At 41.9% G+C, this 22,790-nt stretch overlaps 5 protein-coding genes across 5 annotated transcripts; 1 reads left to right on the forward strand and 4 right to left on the reverse strand.

The window, feature by feature from the left end:
* Positions 1–1,902: 1,902 nt before the first annotated feature.
* On the reverse strand, positions 1,903–2,785 carry cldnk (claudin k). Its single transcript, XM_069674121.1, has one exon. The coding sequence runs from the start codon at positions 2,783–2,785 to the stop codon at positions 2,138–2,140; it is 648 nt and encodes a 215-aa protein (XP_069530222.1). The 3' UTR covers positions 1,903–2,137.
* Positions 2,786–4,456: 1,671 nt separating this feature from the next.
* On the reverse strand, positions 4,457–9,465 carry btr02 (bloodthirsty-related gene family, member 2). Its single transcript, XM_069674120.1, has 7 exons — positions 9,388–9,465; positions 7,157–7,429; positions 6,989–7,066; positions 6,668–6,907; positions 6,421–6,568; positions 6,297–6,323; positions 4,457–5,015 (listed from the first exon to the last, which is right to left on the reverse strand). The coding sequence occupies exons 2-7, from the start codon at positions 7,424–7,426 to the stop codon at positions 4,471–4,473; spliced, it is 1,308 nt and encodes a 435-aa protein (XP_069530221.1). The 5' UTR covers positions 7,427–7,429; positions 9,388–9,465; the 3' UTR covers positions 4,457–4,470.
* A 457-nt stretch (positions 9,466–9,922) lies between these two features.
* Positions 9,923–11,916, reverse strand: LOC138603223 (GTPase IMAP family member 4). Its single transcript, XM_069674923.1, has 2 exons — positions 11,898–11,916; positions 9,923–10,932 (listed from the first exon to the last, which is right to left on the reverse strand). Exons 1-2 carry the CDS (start codon positions 11,914–11,916, stop codon positions 9,923–9,925), a joined length of 1,029 nt encoding a protein of 342 aa, XP_069531024.1.
* Positions 11,917–13,823: 1,907 nt separating this feature from the next.
* Positions 13,824–16,915, forward strand: rsad1 (radical S-adenosyl methionine domain containing 1). The gene is made up of 9 exons (XM_069674706.1): positions 13,824–14,080; positions 14,261–14,394; positions 14,483–14,687; positions 14,773–15,138; positions 15,424–15,487; positions 15,575–15,722; positions 16,028–16,082; positions 16,229–16,332; positions 16,642–16,915. The coding sequence occupies exons 1-9, from the start codon at positions 13,937–13,939 to the stop codon at positions 16,787–16,789; spliced, it is 1,368 nt and encodes a 455-aa protein (XP_069530807.1). The 5' UTR covers positions 13,824–13,936; the 3' UTR covers positions 16,790–16,915.
* Positions 16,916–19,603: 2,688 nt separating this feature from the next.
* On the reverse strand, positions 19,604–20,972 carry rasd2a (RASD family member 2a). Its single transcript, XM_069674599.1, has 2 exons — positions 20,381–20,972; positions 19,604–20,264 (listed from the first exon to the last, which is right to left on the reverse strand). Exons 1-2 carry the CDS (start codon positions 20,922–20,924, stop codon positions 19,747–19,749), a joined length of 1,062 nt encoding a protein of 353 aa, XP_069530700.1. The 5' UTR covers positions 20,925–20,972; the 3' UTR covers positions 19,604–19,746.
* Between the last annotated feature and the right edge of the window lie 1,818 nt (positions 20,973–22,790).

Consider the following 22,790-nt stretch of genomic DNA (forward strand, 5'->3'; position numbering starts at 1 on the left):
CCAAAAATAAGGCTCCATGTAAATGTAGCTACTCTTTTTTCTGTCTGGTTTTGTTTCTCTTTAAAATGCTGCATCGACATCAGTGTAATGTATTAACATTCTATCAATATAATCCAGATACTTTGGATCCTTTTGAGAAGAACTTTTACTTGTACGTTGTGCTTTTACATTCTGGTCATGCTTTCTACCACCACTGGCTTCCAAACATTTTTCGTTTATTCATTTATTTTTTGTCCAGTAGACCAGTGATAAATGAAATATGTCAGCATGCATACATTATCTCATTATAAAATACTTTTATTTAAATTTGTTGTTTTGTTTTTTTGCGTCAATCCTGCATCACTTTTTCTGACGGTTCCTGAATCCATCCCAATTATCTGTAATGTTCCTAAGTCTCTACCCTTATGACGTCATAGCTTTATGAAAGAAACAAAATGATGAGTCATTCAGCATCTTTCGCTTCTCAGCTCTGCCTGTGTATATTATTGCTTCGATATATACATAGCCCTCTTGATACCAGGTCTAAATTTAGCCCTGTAAAATGGTTTTTAAGTGAGTCGGCAGCAGAGCGGCGTCACTGAAGTGTCATTGAATCCTGAGCAGCTCCACCAGTGGTATTGTTTAGTCGTTACTGTGGGTGGTTCACCTCACTGTGAATGATATTATCAATTATTCATTAGAACACTTATAATATGTATGATTAATTGTCACGGTAACAGTGTTGGTACCTTTTACAGCCATTTTAACACACTGCAATTATTATCCACAATGTAAATAGTGGACTTGTCTCACTCTATTTTTTCTTATACAATTGTACAGTAAAATAGCACAGGCTGCCTAACTGTATTCACAGCATTACACCACCAACATTGATACAGGCCTACTTAGGTCATGTATGAGTCACTACCTGGCACTTGGAACACTGGTGCCCATTGTTGTAGTGGTGCTCTAATGCTTTATAAAGTGGCATTGTGTTGCGCTGTCCTCTGCTGTTACAGACAGAAAGAGAGAACAAACTGCCAGAGCCATGTATCCCTTCACAACTGTAATTAAATGTACAGTTAAGTTTAGTGATGATTTCTGTGCAGTTAATCTAGTTAAAAAAAATTTGCTTGGGGAATAAATGTTGAGCTGTGACTTAACTTAAAGGCTGTCATGGGTTTTAATTCACTGAAATAGTTTTCTGATCTCTGTGAATGATTTAAATCAGGAGAGCGCGGACTCCGAGGGATCCAAACAATGCCTTATGAATAAAGATGATGCTTTTTTCCACTGTGGCTTGTAACATCCCACATTACATGCTTATACAAGGAGATGCTGACAAGGACGCACGCACACATGCATTTCAAACTTGCACATTCTGTGAGTGTCGATCTGTAATGTAATAATGCCATATCATATCAGTGGGGATTACATAGATAGGGGATGGGATTAAAATTTTCCATTATGATTCTGACAAGGAGTAGCTTAGAGATCACTTGTGCTAACAGAGCCAGCTTGCTACTTGATGTAACTTAATGAAATACAAGAATTGTTATGTTGTGAATGAAAGATAATGTATTTATCTTTGACCCTGGTATGGGGTAACTGAGACGGGGGGAAAGACAAGAAAGAAAGAAATGGAGGCCCTCACACACACACACACACACACACACACACACACACACACTTCTCAACAATATGGCACCACAAGCAAATGTACACACATCCCCATTGTTCTATTGTCCTTCTCTGCTCAGCTGAAGCCCTAGTAGTGTTTACAGAAATGAGCAAAACAAAGATCTTCTATTTAAAACTACTAGGCTTATAGTACTTCTCTCAAACACAAACTATGTTAAGAGCTTTTATTCCTATAATAATAAAAGTGAACACACACAACTTTTCCCTCAGAAGAGGATTTGGAGGACATTTTATTGTATTTTACACGGACAGACAGAGAAAAAGGGTTACTGAAGGATATCAGGTATGAAATCATGAAATGAGTTCAATTTTCGCTAAACAGCCTCCTGCAGCTTTTCAGAGAAAAAAGGAAACTGGAATAACATTAAATATAAAATAATTACAGGAGGCAAAATCAAAGAGAGAGGGATCAGGGATGTATGTTTGACACATGAAGGCATTCAGACATTTCGGGAGCTTAAACATAACCTTTGACCTGTGAGGCAGGTGCTCTGCGAGGACTACTTTCTCCACTGCTGAAGGTGGGAGAACCTGGCATGCCTGGGGGACTTGACCCTGCATAGAGCAGAGATCCCCCAATGAGCAGCAGGGCTGATGCCCCCCAGCCGATGTAAAGAGCAGGGCCGAGCTCACGCTTGTGTGGGGCTGCAACGTGTGGATCGTAGAAATCCCTGATGATGGAGTGGGCCGTCCAGCAGATGGGCACAAGGTAGAGGAACCCTGCGATGGCATAAAGGGCGCCAGATATGCGAGCAATACGGGCCTTGAGGCTGTTTACGCCGATGCACTTGGTGCACTTGACTCCAACGACCCCCAGAGCCAGAGCCAGGCCGCAGATCAGGATGGAGAGCACAGTGAGGCCTCGGGCAGCCTGCATGTCACTGGGCAGAGCCAGCAAGCTGTCATACACCTTACACTGGATCTGACCTGTGCTCTGCACGATGCAATTCATCCACAGGCCTTCCCAGATGATCTGAGCTGTCACGATGTTGTTACCGATAAAGGCAGTGACTCGCCACAGGGGGATGGCACAGACTATTAGCCCACTCACCCAGCCTACGATGGACATGATTAGGCCCAGCAACTGCATGCCTGTAGTCGCCATGTTGAGAGGGGTTGCTTGAATCAGTTATTTGAATTTGTCTTGGTTTTATTTCAGTCTTTGTTTGTTGCAGAGGGCCCACTTATAGTCCCACAAAGAAATGTGACAGTCTGGAAATATTGAGCGCCACTACTGGGCCTTCAGTCTTTGTGCGGTTGTTGAGTTCAGCTTGGGTTAGACAAGGACAGGTATCCTGTAATTCAGAAAACAACAAAAAGTTGAGACAATCATAACATTTTTAAATTCAACACACAAATAGCGCTATTAAACCAACAGATACAAAACAATGTATTACTCCTTACTGCTGAGTACAATAGAGAGCGTTTGAAAGACTAATGGAGCATAAATTCATCATAAATGTTTTGACACAGGCCGAGAGGCCCATGTTTAGTGGATTCCAGTCAGAACCGCAGAGAATAGCCGTCTTTGACACAGCTGTGGGTGTCTTGCTACGCCTTGCCGGGTGAGTGGATTATCTCAGAAAAACATGAGGAGACTGTGAACACAAGCATCTTTCATGAAGACTTGTAGAGTGGGCCAGGAGGGCTTACATGTCATCTATTTGGCTCTCAGAATCCACATTTTTTTAACCAATTCTGTGAATCGAAACTGCCTCCTGTACAATCAATCCATGGGGTTCCTCCATGACAAGGATGGATTGAATAATGTCATTTACTTTAAGATCAACATGTATCAAGATTTCAATGTGAGAGCATTAATATTGAACCAAATGAAACCCCAAATCCAGAATATTTCTGTCAAGCATTATCTCCTCCTGGAAGTCCTTAATGCCTTAAAGGACCCGAGGACCTACCTCTGCCTCATGATTGGTACAACTAATGACTCTACCCACATTAAAGGAAAGTATTGCAAACATTGCAATAAGGCACAGACGATTTAAAAAACCTGCCTCTAACAATATTTCTGAGGATATTTACCTCAAATGACGTTCTCTCACGACTCCCCTTGGTCCACAGGTTAGTGTCACTGCTCCTCTGCTTGTGTAGATCAGCTGGGATGCCTGCTGTCTTGAATGACGACCCTGAGAATTCACCGCAGTCCACAGGAGGGCTGGAGAGCAGTGGCGGCTCTATCTCTGAGGTCAGCTGAACTGAAGCTGAGAGAGGGTCGACCAGCTTCGACACCCAGGACAGGACTGGAGATGGGGCTGCCCTTCGAGATGCCAGCGCAAGTCTGTGCGGCAGTGGGCAGAAGCATGCGCTTGTGTGCACGGCAGCGTCAGTGTGTGAATGAGTGAATGTGTTTGAGTGTGTCTCCCAGTGCCTGGTGTACGAGCACAATGCCCTGCTGTTTTCGTTGTGCCCTCCCTCGCTGCTTCTCGTCAACCTCTGTCCCGGGCCCTGCAGCCCCTCACATCCATCCAACTCAGCAGGCCATTTTCTCCTCTTTCTCGACTTTGGCTCACTTGTTCATTTATGAGAGCCTTCTCTTTTCTACTACCCTTTTCAATCTGTTTATGGCTTTCATTGAAGTTTTCGAGTGCAGGGTCAGTCCTTATGCAATCTCTTGTCCACTGTTCTGACAGGGAAAATAAGGTTCATTGTAGACTTACTCAAATATCTCATATAAAACTTAAAATATCTCACATTCTGGATTTATATAATAATTAAAATCACAACAACTGTATTCATTCTTTAGATTTATCAATCATGCATAAGGTATGATGTTTATATGCTGCAGAAACTTGAACAGATGACAAGGGGCTTGGTGTTTCTGCTGCCATGCAGGCGACCAGGACTGAAGAACGGATGAAGCCTGTCAGTGAACACATCTGTGAAGGTGTAAATGTGCACTCCGGATTCTGCGCAGAAGAAGGACACACGGCCCTCTGTGTAGTCCACAAACACTCCCACCGTCTTTGGTCTCTGCTCCAGAGCCACCGGGGTGACAGGGGACGTGTTGGCGATGTACTGGCCTCCAGGCTTCAGGCTTACAGTCCAGAAACCATTTGCGGGGCAGACAGTGAACTTGCCTTTCCTGTTTATGGACTGCCTGACCACACCCAGGTGCCACTCGATCTTCTCTCCGACGTCCACCTCCCAGTAGCACCTCCCACTGCTGAAGCTTTCTTTAGCCAAAACGTTTGCAACACGGTCGAAGCGCTTGGGGTGATCTGGCACCTCCTGAAGCTTGTCTGTGTGCCTCACCTGTTTTCTGTCATCTGAGACGTAGAGGGAGGGGTGGGCTGTCTTAGCACTGAGATTGATATCCACTAGGACAGAGGGAGGAGAGAAGGTCAAGAATGGGTCAAACAGCATAGATATCTTCAGGTCTGAGGGAGTGTAAGAAAGTTACTAGTTAAATCTTATCTCAGCAGTGTCAATATTGACTAAGAACTTCAAATCCCTCCCCTGAATATCTCAAAATCTCAAAAGCTCTGGGTTTGTATAACACATTCCTACAATAAAAGCCTGTGTTATATGACCTTTTAAACTTTTTTTTGTGATGCAAAAGAAGTGAAGGCTTTTGAAGTCTTCAGGAGGTCATTGAGCCAGAGGGATGGATCAACTAACACAGGGCTTTTATATACAATTCCAGGGTTCATGTCCTCAGTGTTTTTTTCAGCGTAGGTTTACTACGTAACTTGAATTAATTTCTGCTTTTATATTTCCTTCGAATATCATATTTGAACCGAAAAACCATGACCTTTTTCTAAACCTATGTCTTTTTGATGCCTTAAAGTGATAATCTGAAAGATTTCCATTTAAATAAATGTCTAAGTCTCTGTCTATCGCCGAATGAGGTAACACAATGGTGATTGAGTCTATGTCCCACTGATGAAAGCCTTTGCATTTGCAGTATTACAGACTGGGTGTCTGGTGAGACTTTTGCGCAAAAAATCACAAGCAGCGCCCAGTTAGTGACTCGTTTTCCATCACCCTAAGCGGATGCATTTCCGGTTTCTGCAGGTGTTGCGAGTAAAAAGTAATCTACTATGGCTGAACAAACAAAGAAAAGATCGATGACTACAGATACAACTTCAAAAATAAGTGAAAATCCGACGCTCAGATGAAGGCAAACAGTCTAAAAAGGAAAGCGACCGTCAGTGAGAAAAATCGTTACAACCGGAGCCAACCGTGGACGTCACACATGCGACACTGTCTGGATATCTGGGAAGTGTGCTCCCGCAATTACTGTTTATCACCATAAGGTGTCGCCAAAGAGAACGAAACTGAGATCTTTGAGATTACAACTCTAACCAAATCGAACCGTAAATGTTTAACCACATGTTTAGTACTGTTTCTATGACGATGAAGGTCTGGTAAAATTGCACCTGTTGCTGCGAATGTCTTTTTAATTTGTTGATATTGATAGACGGCATGTGTTTCAAAAACTGATAACAGGACAAGTAATGGTCTGATATCATCCACAGCTGATGGTTAAAAAGTAAAACTACTCTATGCCAAATTAAAGAATAAAAACATTCTGACCTCCCCTTCTAATTATTTGCGTACAGACTCTTATATTTGCTTTTGTGTAGATAAAGCCTTACCTGTGTATTTCTCTATTCTCTTAAGTTCTGTAAAAGAAGAATCAAAGGACAAATAAAGATCATTCTCATTACATTTATTGCACAGTTCAGATTTATAACATAACATAAAATAAGCATTCCTCACCAGATTTGGAGAGCCTGTTGACTTCTACCTTTATCATATCCATCACGTCTGACAGAACTCGCCTTGTGACCCCAACACAAGGGTCAGTTTCTATGGTGACCTTGGACCAGTCCTTCATCTCAGACGGGCTCAGATTGGAAACAATGTTCTGCATGACAACAACATAAGACATTTTATTAATGCTAGTCATGTATCAGGGCCTCAGCATCATCTATATTTTACATGAAGAAGGTATAGAGGGGTTTACCACAGTAACTTGCTTCTCATCGTCACTTTGATCCGTGTTCTGAGGGTCAGATTCGGTGGTCTCCTTCTTTAGCTCCTGGATCTCCTGAGTGAGCTCCTCCACCAGAGTTTCTACTCTCCTCTCCTCCTCTGCCTGTCTCTCCTCAATGGCTGTCACAAGCCCTTTGTGGCTCTTCTCCATTGCATTTACAAGTGCGGAGAAGACCTTCTGGCTCTCTCGCACCTCTCTGAGGTAAGAGTTCTGATTGGACATCACCATGCATCAACATTCAAGGCTTTACAGTGATTCTTTACAAACAAATAATTCAGTCTTTGAACGCACCTTTTGGAGCTGGAGGGAATATTTTAACCGTTCAATCTTCTGCAGCCTTTCTTGAATCATTTGCTCAACATCTAAAACCTGCAGCAGTGACATGAGTGCAAACACATAAGATGTATTATTTAGCAAGTAATGTTGCCTATAAACCAACTGACTAATGCAATAAAGTACCATTTCCTCCTCAGGCGGTATCTCTGGTCGACTCGTCCTGTAGTTGTCCGACACGTCTGCCAGAACGCGGTTGACACTGAGGTCAGGCCTGTCAGCAAACACTCTCTTACAGTGGGGGCAGTATTGGGACTGGTGCCGGGCCCAGTATTTGCAGAGACAGGACAAGCAGAAGCTGTGTCCGCATGGTATGGTCACCGGGCTGGTGAAGATGTCTCTGCACAGAGAGCACAGGAAGTGCTTCTCGGGCAGAAGGCTAATTGTAGAGGCCATGTTCTGAAAATGACAATGTTGAAAAAGTGTGGGGAAAGCCTTTTAGTGGTTTGGCTTACACATGTCTGCATTAATATATACTTTATATATTTACTTTTGTAAAATTACCAATATTTTCTTTACCATTTAACCATTCTTTTTCTTATATATATTTTTTTTCTTTAACATATTTTTGTCTGTTTATTGCTGTTGTATTTGCTGTTGTTGTAGCTTTGGTCATTGTCCTGCATTACCCTCACTTACTTCGCACTTAAAAACAAACAAACAAAAAAAACCAACCTTTAATCTTAAAGCTGCTGTAAGGAGTTTTTAGCTGGTTATGAAATGGACTGAAATTAATACAGACGCCTCTATATGAGCTACAAAAGCAAACAAGACCATCAGCGACAAGTTTGATTATATCTTTATAGTTGTTTTTAATGCCCGTAACCACTGCAGAGGGGGGTAGGTGTCAGACGAGGCGTTTAACCTTGCGCCGCCAAATCTGCCTTTTTTTCTATATTTTCCACAGCAAAGATTCACAGCGAGTGACACGTTTGAATGTTAAAAGAAAGCAGGATGAGATTTTTTGTTGAAAGACTCTTCTTACATGTGTACAGAACAAGATCAGCAAAGAGGTATGAGGTACCACTTTGTCCACAGGGGTCGCCAAAATCAACACAGAGCGAAAGTTCCTCACAGGAGCTTTAAAAAAAACTTTAAACTTTAAAAAATAACTTAGAAACTTAAAAAAAGTTACGATTTATAAATATACATATATATATATATATATATATATATATATATGTATATGTATAGGTATAAAATGTAAAATAGTAATACTAATACCAATATTAATGTGTAAAATAGTCATAGCACTTTCTTGTTGTAGCTGATCAAGGACGAGCAGGTTTTAACTGCTTTATATAGAGTTCAGTTGAATAGTTCAGTCCTAAATCCCTCCAAAGGGTCACAAGAATATATTAATAGAGTACAAAAGAGGAAAAAAGTTATGATTTTTGGAAGCGCTGATTTAGATCAGTGGGTAGAGCAAGCACCCAGAGGCTACAGTCCTTGACGCAGCAACTGCAGGTTCGACTCCCGCCCTCAGCCCTTCGCTGCATGTCATTCCCCGCTCTCTTCTCCCAATATTTCTTGTCTCTCTTCAGCTGTTCTATCAAAGGCAAAAATGCCCCCCCCAAAAAAATGATATGTGTGGACCTGCCAATATCATCTGAAATGTGACAAGGGTATAAGAGGTCACGTGTCACCACCACTGGTGGAGCCAGAGGATCAGAGTAATTATTTAGATACCTTCCAACAAATGTTGTTTAACGAAGAGTTCACATTTGAAGTCTTGTTTTTCGTATAATCAGTTTTAAACTGTAAGTACTTGTATGTTGTTGTACTTGTTCAGCTGAGCTATGCGACACTCTGACTCTCAGAGACGTCATGTTCTTGAGCAGAAAGACATTCCTCTTTTATTATGCAATGACACACACAAAGGACCGGATCTGTGATTCTCCTTTTAATCTACTGAAGAAACATCTGCTCGTGTGGTGAGAGCTCTCCACAGTGAGGCCTTGCCCTTACTATTATCTCCCACAGTGTTTTCTTACTGTTATTGTCACGGACATCTGAGGTTAACATTTCTTTGTGATGAAAAACACATTAGCTAACAGAGAACGGAAGCAGCTGAGTGAAAGATGTGGTGTCAAGAATGTAGTCAAACAGGTAGCAACCGAATAGTTTGTTACACCAGGCAGCAACTATATCTTAAGTTTGTCTTTCATATGATTTCTACTCTTTTGTACTATGACATTTATGTAAGAAACACTCGGATTATGCAACATGTTCGTTAATGATTAACCTTCCTTTCCTACTGTTCACATTGACAATCACATGAAAGCAGGAAGCTCTTCCAAAAAGTAAAACAGAAACAAATGTGAAAACATTTACTGAGTGAAGAGCCGTCTTCTTACCTCTCTCAGTTGACAACAGGCGGCCTTTTTAACTGCTGATCTTCTACTCACAGCTCCAGGTAGTAATACATAGGTACTGCAAAGGGTGTACACTCAACAGGTGCACTAAGGTGTGTGTGTTTTGTCTTGTGTCTGAGAAAGGGGCAGTGCTGTGCTTCACAAAAGCACTCTCAGCTGAGACTCCACCCTGAATGTTATCTGAGCTAACTAACCTACAGCGAGGCACCAGGACACATTTGAGGTCGTATAAAATGTTTCGTGGTTATATAACGACACACTCTCACATGTGCTGCAATAAAACACACACAAGTGATTATATAAAATACAAATGAGTTTAAATCGCTTGTGTGAGATGTGTGTTGTTGATCATTGGGGATTCCCGTAAGCTGCCAAAGCCGTAGCTTGTTTGTGTTTCCTAAAGGGAGTGTTATATTTCCTCCTGTAATTTGGTGCAAGCTACAACCAGAACAGATACAAAGACCACATGATCCAAGTTTTTTTCACTTTATTCCAGGTCAAAGGTCAAAACATGCAGTCAAGGACGAGCAGCTACAAAGAAGCGATTGATGAATATCGAGTTAAAGTTGAGTCTGGCAGGGGGGGCCACTCTGTCCTCCATGTGCTTTATAGCCACGTGTGCTGTTCCCCCTGCTGATCCACCTACTGCTCCACCTATGATCCCATAAAACACCATCCCCCCCGGCCCCTCTATGCACCCCACCAGAGCACCCATGACAGCCCCAGCAACAAACCCCATCCCCAGCCCTCTGGCCAGGGAAGTTCTGAGCCACCCGTTGTTCATCTCTGCCACGGCTCTGATCTCCGCTCCCACATTGCTAGTGTAGACATCCTTGTCTTCCTCTACGTGCTTCTCCAACTCCGTCCATGCCTTCTCTATCTCTGCTGACCTATGCTTCCTGAGATGTTTCTCCTCCTTCTTCACGCTGTCCTCTGCTCTCTGGAAGGTCCGGCTGGAGAAGAAGCTCCCTCCCAAGGAGGCCCCCATCCGCTCGATCACCTGCAGCAGCTCTCTTTCGCGGCTACGATCCCTCCAGTTCTTACTGAAAACGTGAAAGCGGCCGTTGTACTTCTCGATCAGTTCTCTCAGGTACCAGTCGGTCTTCTGCACCCTCTTTTCCAGGGCGGCTCCCTCCAGTTTTCCCTCATAGGCGAGGAGGACCATGCAGTGCCTCAGACAGTGTCTTCCGAAGCGTTTCCTCATCAGTTTTGAGGCCTTCATGTCATTCAGGGAGATGTTCTCCATGTCGAAGGCAACAAGAAAGGCATGTGGACCAGGGATACACAAACACTTCGACCGTCTCAACTCCCTCTTCCTTTTGGGTCGAGATATATCCTTGTCATAGATGTTTGGCCCATTGATCACAGCTACACGTCTACCAGCCAGCTCGCCAATATTCTTCCTACTGTCAGAAATGCTAACTGTATCCTTAGAAAACTCCTCCCGTCCCAGTATGGCATTTGTTAGTTGGAACTGCGAAGGTCCACTGCTACCAACAATCATAAGCCTTAATTCTGTGGAAGATCCTGCGAAAAACATGAAGCTCAGTTTGAGATAGAGGTAACAGCATGTAGATGTCATTGGTTGTAAAAGAGGCTGAAAACACTTGGAGTAAATAAGCCGATCTTGCAAGCCGACAGATAGAAATATAATTTAGAATAAAATAAAATATAACAACAACAATAACACTGTGAGAAAATAGTGCAATGGATGCTAGAACAGATATGACAAAATAAGTTATTATGTAACAGGTTGGTTGATATACAGGAGGTAGATAGGTTTGACAGGAATACATTATCAATAGTGTGCATAGATGTATATTAGATTTATGTTAGATAAAGTGATTTTAGGTTGTATGTCAATACCAGTGCTGCCGATTAGGTTACTGCTGTTTCTCTACATTGATGCTGTTTATCTGTGCTTGCTCATGTTTGTCCTTTTTTAAATAGGCTAGTTTACCATGCTTATAATACTCTGTTAAAATGACAGTTATAGAAAAGATTATTTGATCTTCTAGTTTCCTCCTGTCACTCTCCCAGAGCTAGAGCATTGACAGCTGAGGCTGTACTTTGAGCTAAATGCTAACATGCTAACATGCTCCTGATGGTAACGTTAATACACTGATGATAAGCAGGTTTAAAGCAAACCATGTTCACCAGTGTCAATACTGTGTTAGCATGCTAACATGCAAATTAGCACAAAACGCAGAGTACAGCTGAGGCCGATGTTTTTCCTTACAAACCCGGGTCAATATTTAATTTTCACCAGATAATGGCGCCAGATAAAAAGCCAGATGAAAACTAAACTCATTAGGATTCATCTTGGTAGCATAACTTTGGTAATAATAAGTCATTTCAAGCCATCCTGATAAATGCTGCGAGATGGCATGTATTTCTGAAAGGACCTGCCTTCTCTTTGTTGCTTGAGTTAAAGCAGTATAGTGCAGTTATATCTGTGTCATGTTTAGTGAATAATAAATGAGTGAGCTTACCTTTCTTCCTCTTATCCATTTGCCAGCTTTACAGCACAGGTTCACTGCTTTATTTTGGATAATAACAAAGTAGCTACTCCAGCTTCTCAATGGACTGAAACCATCCCCGTAACTGTTGCAGGCATTCAATGAAAATAAATCTCTCACTCACTCTCTCTCTCTCTCTCTCTCTCTCTATCTGTTGATTAGGTAATTGGGTGCCAGATTTAATATAAAGTGGAAAATGTCCTGAGGGTTTGAAGCTGGCAGTCACCACCACATTATTGACATTTTTAATAAAATTACCAAATAAACTACTGTGTTTTCTACTTTTGCAGTTTGTACCTTTGTCATATTGTAAATGATGTCAGAATGACAGAATAAACACATATTTCTGTTGTGCATGCTGACTGGATTACTGCTCTGTTAAATATAAACGCACATGATAACATGATTTGAATAAAAATCATGATCACAACGCACTCTCCGCTGGGATCACATCATTAAAAAAATGAAACCGTGTAAATTTCCGTTATTATCGACAGGCTGGTTTTAAAGTTGACCCCATTTTACCTCACTGTCAGCCGACCAGACCGTGTTTGTGTCCCTGGGAGCAGGGAAATCAATAGCTCATTACATTGGTTTGATCCCATGTTAGTACAGGACAAATTTATATTCCAATTTTAGACTGGTGTCTTTATGTGTTGTCACTTCAACTACAAATATCAGAGGTGACAAAGAGCTGATCATGTTTAACTCAAAAAAGGCCCCAAACAGGCTGCACATTCAGATGATCAGAGGCTGTTATGCATTGATTATAAATGTCCCCCTGTAAGTTTTTTTTCTATTGTGCATCCTGCATGTTTTAAATAAGTTAATTGAATATATGAATCAAAGACTCCTCTGATTAGTTACCTCAAAGAACAATCGATTCTGCACAGTTCCTCACAGATTGAACTTGAATTTACAAGCACATTAAAGCTAGAGAGGTACTTTTTTCAGTTCATTACAGTGTTGTTAATAGCAGTGATTATATACAGGAATAATTAATTTTTTTGTATCACGAAGAAATTCCCTCAATTCTCACAGTTTAAAAAAAACCCCGCAATAACAGCTAAAACCATGTGTTCAAGAGACCCGGGTATGCACAATGAGACAATAAATAACAGAAAAATGCACAAACATCTGTTTAAAAATAAAAACTATTACCTCTTGATATACTGAAAAGCACATTTATGCCATTTTGGACAGGTTTGGCACTCGAAAAGATGCCTAAAGATGCCTTAACACAACAAGGTTGTCAAAAAAACAAGCAGGTTTTTATTTTTGAAACATGCCTGTCACAAATTCAGTAATTTGTGTATATAGAATTAATATGTCTTCCTCAACTGAATAGGTTTTGAAAAAAGTTTTTATTTTGTGCTTTTTGCTGTCTCAGCGCAGAATGTATTGATAAAAATAAAGTTGAAGTACAGAAAGGGATTAATTCTCAGAAACGTATTCACACAGACACTTTAACAAAGTTAGAGTAAAACGTTGTAAAACATTTTTGACAGAGCAGTATGAAATACAGTATACTGTATGTATGCAGTACAAAGAACTGCCCATAATAACCGTTTGTACTTGTTAATAAGGTGAAACAGCGCCACTGTGTGGTCAAACTTCGTAACAAACAAAAAGGAAATCAAATTTACGTAGTTCCTGGGTAGAGCGACGTCACAGCTACCAGGAAGTAAACAGACCGTGGATGACTATTCCACTACACTTAGCTCAACATTTCAACTGTTTCCCCAGTGTATTCAGCTAATATATTGAACTATTTTTCCAGTACTTTTAGTAAATTATTTCAACTGTATATCTATTACTTTAAGCTAACTACTTAGCTGTGAAATGTCGTTACCATACGCTACTTTGTTGTCATGGAAACGTTGTTAGTCGTATCGATGGATGAGTCTACACTATGTATAGGAACATGTCTTCTGTTCAAGTGAAGGACAAGCTCAATTCAGCATTCAGGTAGACAGTTAGATTTAATCAGATAGGCAAATACTGTAACAAGAATGATCAGGCACACGTTTCGAGCGGCTCCACGTGCCTTCTCTACCGGTCTGCGCTGCTTCTCTGACACTTCCGGCGGAGAAATAACTGAATTTGAACGGACAGTCTCTCCACATCTCACCAAGCAGGCGTCTCTCTACGTACACGTGAGCCGGCTTTGCTCAGTTTAACTGATTGAATATTGCTATGCAGAGATGCTTGAAACCACACCGCACTCAGTTAATAAGATTTTTATGTCAGTCTAGGCTTTTTTCAAGAAAATGCATGTCATGTCTACAAAGTTTGCCCAAATTATTTTAAAGTCACCTTCTCCCTTCCTTTCACAGTGGCCTTATTGTCTCCGAAGGTGTTCCTACTGCAACTTCAACAAGTACATACCCAGAGAGAACAAGGACGATATAATGACTGAGTGCCTTCAGAGGGAGACAGAGACGCTGCTGCACCTCAGTCAGGTATCCTGGTATGGAGATTTGTTAACCCTTCCAAATGAAGTCATCCAGTTCGTCCTCCAGCTTTCACCTACCATTCATTTTAATTTCCCCATGCAGCATCACATCAGTATTTTTTGGTGGAGGAACTCCCAGCCTGGCTCACCCTTCAACCATCGCTGCTGTCCTGGACACTGTTTCCAGGCGGGTAAATCTCTCAGATAAAGCTGAGGTCACACTTGAGGTCAATCCTACTCCTCAGGGAATGTCTAAGTTAGAGGACTATTGCCGTGCAGGGGTGAACCGTTTCTCCATTGGGGTCCAGGTAACTATACAATCTATAGAAGACTGATTATAACACTTTAAATTATGAGTCATGTAGTCTTTATATCACATTTTCAATCCTTCAGTCTTTGCAGGATGAGGATTTGAAAGTTCTGGGAAGAGACCACAGTTCGCATCAGGCTTTGAAAACTATTGAAGAGGCCAGGAGGCTGTGCCCCGGGAAGGTGTCTGTGGATGTCATGTTTGGACGCCCCAAACAGAGCGTTGAATCCTGGGAGAATGAGTTGACTGAGCTGTTGAGGGTGTGCGATGACCACGTGTCTCTGTACCAGCTGACCTTGGAGAGAGGCACCCACCTGTTCAAACAGGTACAGCGAGGTGAAGTGACCGTACCCGCCGATGATGTGACAGCAGAGATGTACCAGCGTGCAAGACGGACTCTGCACCAGTGTGGCTTCCAGCAATATGAGGTGTCTAACTTTGCCAGAAATGTAAGTCTGTAACTAAGCACAGCCTCACGGACCTGCTAGCATGACTAAAGACTCTTGTTTACGCCCTTGTGACAGTAGACAAACAAAAAGATGGGTGCTGCTATAAGTCTGAGTGATACTCCTGACTCATTTTCAGCTTTTCTATTGTGTTTTTGATGACTTCTTTTCACTAAGAAGGCATAACAGGCCAGAATTCTGCTCTGCTTTGCACCATATGGCTTCATGAACACTTCCAAGTGGAGCAATCACGACAAAACAATAATGATTTAACTTTGTGTTATGTAGAACGCAGTGAGTCATCACAATATGAGCTACTGGAAGGGGAGACAATACATCGGCATTGGCCCAGGTGATCTATTATCTACACTGAAAGCTACAATTGATGAAAAGTGTACTTGTGGTGAAGTTTGTTTTAACACTTCGTTTTCTTTGGCAGGAGCCCACGGGCGGTTTGTTCTTCCCGAGGAGGGAGGTGTCACTCGGGAGGCCCGGACCCAGACTCTAGAGCCTGACGTCTGGATGTGCGAAGTCCAGCAGAAGGGACATGGGACACGTAGGCGGATTCAGCTCAGCCATCTCGAACTGTGAGCGTTTGCAGTTATGGGAAGAAGTGTCGCGTTTTGTCATGAGCGTAATTAATAGTAATACACAAGGGGGCAGCTGCTGTTTCCAGAAATTCTCTGTCCATGTGAAATGTAGCAATTATGCATCAGCCAATGTGCAGAGTGTAATGTTACACCTTGTGAGAAACATAGTGTCAGAGGTCGCTGTACATGTGCTTGTTCTTTCAAACATTCTGTCCTTGTGAAAGAATATCAGACTCGTCCATGTTAGGATCTAAATTTAGTCACTTTGAAGCTCTGTATTGAAAGGTGATTTTTCCTGGCAGATTGGAGGAGGTGTTGGTGATGGGAATGAGAATGACCGAAGGCATTCATCACAAGGTGAAGCTCACACAATAAACCCTTTATACTTACAAGAAATACACGAAAATTTTAAATTCATCACGTTTTCTATGTAACATTCTCTGTCAGGGAGGTTTATTCAGTTCATTTTGAGACGTGTGATGAGTCTTTCTGGCTATTTACAGCATTGGGAGTTGTTTAGCCCTGAACTCAGCCTTTATGAAATCTTCGGTGCGTCAATCGATTCCCAGGAGTTTTTACAGAGTGGACGACTCATTCTTGATGACAGGTGAATTATTACATTTTTTTTTTCTTAAGGGGGAAATTGCTTGTTATAATTTCCCCAGTCCCCAGGAGATGTATTAGCTAATAGCTCATTTTACTAGACCATGACTCTAAGCCAAAACATTTCCATCATTTAGAACACAGAAAAGCCTGAGATCCCTACCTTGTAGAAGCTTAAAACAGGAGAGTGCTCGACGATTTGCTTGAAAAACTATAAAATGTTAACTGTAACTTTTCTTCAATCACCCAATTGTTGCAGCTCTACATTTATTTCCTGAGTACTTATCTATTTTTTTAATTCTTTCCCTGTTAGAGGTCTGCGCTGCTCCTGGGACGGACTGGCCTTACTGGACAGCATGCTGCCGGCTCTGCTACTGGAGCTGGAAAGAGGAATCTGTCTGAGGCTACAAAAAGACCGCCATGCTGATGGACAAACAGAGAAGACCTCCAACCAAAGATGACAGTAATGTTAATAGAGTAAGATAACTTCAGAGACAGCTTTCTGGGTTAGGCTGACAGGATATGTTAATAATTGTAAAACAGGCAGATGTTGTATATCCAAATCCATCTAACACACCTTATTTAAATAAATGTATTTTCCTATATGGTGTTGCTTTGATGTAGCTTTCATTGGAACTCAAATTGCCACTAACTGACAAATAACTGTCAATTATCTTATATGGCTATAGAGAATTAAAGCAGGCATCAAACATTTCTCATTTAGTTATTAATCTGAAGGTTAAACCTAATTATTCCTCTCACACTGCACTGCAGGAAATGACTGCAATGACGTGGGTGCCTTTTGTTTGTGCCTGTATTGAGCACATGTGAATTCATGCTGTTCTTGTAAATACACGTGCTGAAAAGATAAATGCAACTCAAAATCACTCCATATATTAGCAGCCACAGCGTTCAGCACACTGACTAACAGGTGCCCTTTTGCATGATAATACTCACAGGCAGTGCATTTATTTTTTTTAAATTTCAGACTTGATGAGTCTCACCTCACACAGAAGCTGCGTGTTCATAGTGGAGTACTATGTAAATGAATATTTATTCCCTGGTTCCCAAATCTCTCAGGCTCCTCTGTGCATCCTTTTAAAAACAGTGCATCTCTCTTTAAACTGGCTCGTTGTCTCTGTTGGAACCATAATGCATTAATTGGTATATGGTAGCGTGCACTGTTTTATGTGTCTGTAATTTTCAAATAGTTTCCTTGGAATTGTCCTGGGAGGATCTTTGTAACGTGGCACTAACTACTGAGAAAATTGAGACAATCCTGAAGATAGATGCAAAATAGATAAATAAATATCAACAAAAATGATAGAGACAGAACACTTGAGATGATTGAAGCAGGAGGATTGGAGCAGATCTTTAAAGGAAACTGCAACAAATCTTACCAAACTTAAACCAGATAGTACTCTTAGATTTGCATTGGAGATATAGAGACGTAGTTCTTTCCAGGAAAACTCTATATTACGATTTTTAAAGCTCCTGTGAGGAACTTTCGGTTTGTGTTGATTTTGGCGCCCCTGTGGACAAAGCTGTACCTCTTATCTCTTTGCTGATTTTGTCATGTACATGCTTACGTGTTAGTTTTTAAAACAAAATCTCATCCTTCCTTTCTTTAACAGTCATTTGTATTAAGCTTTTGCCCTGGAAAATATAAACAAAGGCAGCATGCAGTTAATCGCTTCATCTAATTCCTACCCCACACCAGTAGTTTTCATTTAAAATAACTAGATATAAATAATCTTGTTGCTGATGGTCTGTTTGCTTTTGTAGGTCATAAAGAGTAATCACAATTCATTTCAGTCTCTTTCATAACCAGCGAAAAACTCCTCACAGGAGCTTTAAAGAAATACTGGACCATAACGTGTAGTTTTATCAGATTTTTCTGGCACCAAAAGGGGAAATAATAGATCCTCCTGAGGAGAAAGTAAGTGATATATGTCATGTTGTATGCCCTCTTAGTTCAAAGCCAGAGACATTCATAAAACTCATATAGTCAGTTGAAAAATCACTTGTGAAAGCACAGGCAGGTGCTTCCTGTCTCATTTTGTATAAATGGATGATAGCACTGTTGGACAGAGTGTTTCAGATAATTGCCCAAATCCCTGTAGCGATGGACACTCAAGGTTTGAAGTGTGAGCACTAATTAATTGTGTTCTTCCTCTCTGTCGTAGCTGGGATGTTGATAGTCGGCGTTTTGTATGTTTCCAGTTTCTTTTATGTATTTTTATGTTAATATAACCATCACAAGCGTTTTCTGCCAGACGCCACTTAAGTGAGAATAAGTGCCTGCACTGTCAGCTATAGCTGTTAATGTGGGCTTTGATAGTCAGGATGCTGGTGTGATCAGTACCTGCACTCAACCCCTGATGTTTACTGTGATGATCACGACGCGCTGTCGGAGTAAAGGCCGGGGAAACAGCTCACTCTCTGCTAAAGAATTCATGATGATGACTCCACTGCAGCACCGTCAGCTTTATTATCTATAATCTGATTTTATTCTGCACTGCGAAAAAACATTTATATTGACGTCAAAAGGGCATAAATCAATACTGTATATGACAGCGGATGTTTAGCATTGAAAGCTGAAGGACGTGTCAAGCTTCAACTAAATGTAAAGTACTAACCGAACACTTGAACAGTATTTGTCACTTGATTGCTGAAGTCAGATGAGCCTGAATAACCAGCCTTTTCTTCATCAAACCATCCTTTTCACAAACCAAGGCCACTCTGAATGGAGAGTGAGTGGGTTGGATGTGGATCAATACAGAAAGAAAAGAGTGCTTTTACTAGTGAGAGGATATAAATGGAACTTCTGCTCAGCCGCAGAGCAGTTTAGTCAGAGCTGAGAGTGGGCTCTCTCCATGGTGCTGATTTCACTGAGTTCAGTGCGTCTCTCACCTCCCCCTCTTTAACAAATGATGCTCTTACTCTTTGTTTCCTGCAAACACCATGGTGATACATGAGTGTGTAGAGTACTCGTGCTGATTAATCAGGTGTTATGACACCCAGAGGGTCGTGTGAGGATTGAAAATGTGAGCAATCTCTGGCGTCTGACAATCAGGAGACGTGTAAGGTCGGTGTTTGAGTCATCTCCTCCCACCCTCTTACGATCATGTTTTGCATCATCACTTGAGGACACTTGAGGAGTGCTTACGTCCTGAATACAGTCTCTGATTCTGTCTCCTGCCTGTTTCTTAAAAGAAAAATGTCTGAAAATAATGTGATTGATAAAACACATGACAAAGAACATATAACAATTAGAAAAAACATTTTTTTATTACAGGATAATAAGACACTTAATAAAATATGCACTGGTCCAGCCAGGTGCTACAGAGTATAACTCCTTACATAATAAGACATTGCAGCATACTACTACAATTGGTTTTTCGAGAAGGCTCACAATTCATTGAATCTGACACCTCTCGGGTTTGTTGTGTTTGGTGCTGGAACTCAGCACGAGCCGCAGGTCGCTGGTGAAGCTCGGGCGGCGCGCCAGAGGGTCCGTGGCGGCGCAGGGCGCAGCGAGCCCCCGCGCGCGGCTCCCTCTCCTGCCCCGCTGGCCCAGGTACAGCGACTGATATGTGAGGAGAGGTATGATCTGATGCCGCGATGGACTGGTCTCGTCAGGCAGTCCCCCCAGAGTGGCGAGAGCTTTAAACATTCCGTCCAGTCCGGCACAGTCTTTGGCTGAGGTCTCAAAGTACGCGACGTCGTCCCCGAGAATTTCTGTCACCTCGGACCGTCTGACTGCTCTCGGTGCGTCCAAGTCCGCTTTGTTCCCGCAGATCACGGCTGGGACTCTCGCGGGATGTTTTAATTTCAGCAACTTTGCCTTTGCAGCTTTGATCTCGTTGAGCAGCTCACAGACTTCATTGAAAGATTCTTTGTCATCCAAACTGAAGACGAGCAGAAATGTGTCACCTGGGAGAAAGAAGAAGAAGAGTTAATTATTAAAAAATAATGATATATGATTTTCCTCGAACATGAATTGATATTATTTATATAAATAGAAATATGCAGCTCAAATAAGCGCTCACCTGTCAGTATGGATAACCTCCGTTTAGCAGGGAAGTTCCTCTCACTCGTGGCGTCCAGCAGATCCACCTGGTATGCCTCCCCGTTAATGTGGAACAGTTTCCTGTGAAAGTCCTCGATTGTGGGCTCGTATTCCTCTTCAAATTCTTGACCCAAGAACCGCTGGATGATGTTGGTTTTCCCTACTTTGGGCGCACCAAGCACAACTATTCTGTGACAGTTCCTTGGCTTGGTCAGACCCAGCTCCAGCAGATCCACGGACCTCTTTGGGAGTCGATCAGTCGATACCTGCCGATTGCCAGAACTGGAGGATCTACTTGTAACCACTCTGCTACCTTGTTGTCTCCAGTGACCTCTGACCGTTTTGATGATCCCCATGCCTGCCTTCGATATGTTAGAGACTTTGGAGTGCTGGGTCACTGGGGTATGGGCTGCGCTCTGGAGGACTGCGTGCGTAATGCTTGATTGGTGGTGAAGCCCGGTGAGAGAGTTGAACATTTCGAAGATGCCATCAACGGGAAGGTAAAACTTCTCTGTTGTGTTCATCTCGGTGTTCTTTCAAGCGTCTCCAGGCACCAAGAAGTCTCACCAACCCAGCTGCTTCCCCATGTATGCTCCGAAACAGAGCCGAGGATCCTCCTTTTATACTCCTCCACCGAGCGCAGTCTCTGCGTCACCATCTCAGCCAGAGAACACACTCCTTTTATAGAAGCATAAAGCATCCTCAGGACTAAAAAAGCTCTCCACTTTACACTCTTGTTATTTTCCTTTGAAGAAATGAGAGTAGTCTGGAAAGATACCGCTTTCACTATAGTGCACCTTAATATGAACTTAGTGTGACTTAAGTTATGCTTTTGAACATAAGCCCTTGTTAATTAAAGACCATTGTAAAGCCTAATCAAATGTAGGATATTTTTAGCACCACAGTAGCAGGTGTTTCCTGTCTCATAATGGATAAATAGATGAATGGACTGATGGACAGAGTGTCCACATAATTGCCCAATTCCCTGTAGTCATGGCCACTGGAGGTGTGGAGTGTGAACTCTAATTAACTGTGTCACTCTTCCCCTTACAACGCTGTCATGGTGACAATTTCTTTGCATTGCAGGTTAATTTTATGTTTATATAACCGCCAAGGGGTGTTTTCCGACCAGAAGGCACTTGGAAATATTTGCCTGCAGAGTCTGACATAACAGTGCATTTGGGATTTTTGTTATTCAATACTTGCGAGCAGCCCCCATTGGTTTTTTTTGCAGTGATCACGACGTGGTTTCTGTGTCGAGGCTGGAGAAACAGCTCACTCTCTGCTGCAGAATTCATAAAGTCTGATGACGAGGCTCCTGCTGCACCGTCAGCTTCAGCTACCGCAGTCTGGTTTTATTTTCCACTGTAAAAAGATGTATAATGAAATGCTGGGAACATCCCGATAAGTGCATACATCAATACTGTAAGGAGTGCGAACGTTAAGGCCGGGAACACACACATGAGTCTTACTTTCCACGACTCTATACTGATAATTTAAATACTTAAATGCAGGAGTCAGAAGATGCTGGATAACTGCATCTTTCTCCTCCATCAAACCGTCCTTTTCACAAGCCAAGGGCACTCTGAATGCAAAGCCCACCTGGAGAATGCATATGCAGTCATACACCAAGGAGAGGCTGATTGCCATGGAGATTGCAATCTTATTTTAACAGCTCAATGAAAACAGGAAACCATGTAAAGGTGGAGACTGATAGAAGTACTTTTTCTTGAGCCTAGAATTTTATGCCGATGTACTGATGGAAGGCAAGATTATTATTTAAGACAAGATGAACTGTGATTTATTCAGGGGGAGATTGCTGTGCAGCTGTTGCATCACAAAACTAACATATCAAACGGGTCACGATTATAAATAATGATTGGATAATGTGAATGTGCAAATCATATATGAACACGACACCAAAGAAGACGTAGACAGTAATGATCCAAATATAAACAATAGCTTTAAAAAAGGATTCAATTTCAGCCAATTGACAGTCAAGTGCAAGGGCACACTATACAAAGTGTCAATTAAGTTATAGGTTATTAAAGGAATTTGCAGAAGAGGCAACAAAGTACTTTCAATAAAAATATCAGAGAGGACATTTTTATGCAACACAAATACGATTGTAGATGAGGGAGAACACAATAAATAAAACATAACGTTGTTCAGGAGTTCCTTTAAAATAAACATGATTTCGACCTTATGACCTTTTCACGTGTCCGCTACAGAAAAGAAGACCATTGTTTCTGTTTGGAGCCTCGGGCCCTCAGCTGTAAGACATGCTTAAATACAGCATATTTCGGATGATGTATAGCCGTGATTGCGCTGCGACCAGGGGTGGCTGTCTGGGAGGCAGGGGGCAGAAACGGAACCCCCTGCATGCTGAG

Source organism: Semicossyphus pulcher, unplaced genomic scaffold, assembly GCF_022749685.1.
Source record: "Semicossyphus pulcher isolate SPU_LCO1_2020_fin unplaced genomic scaffold, fSemPul1.0.p SCAF_23, whole genome shotgun sequence".
Lineage (NCBI taxonomy): Eukaryota > Metazoa > Chordata > Actinopteri > Labriformes > Labridae > Semicossyphus > Semicossyphus pulcher.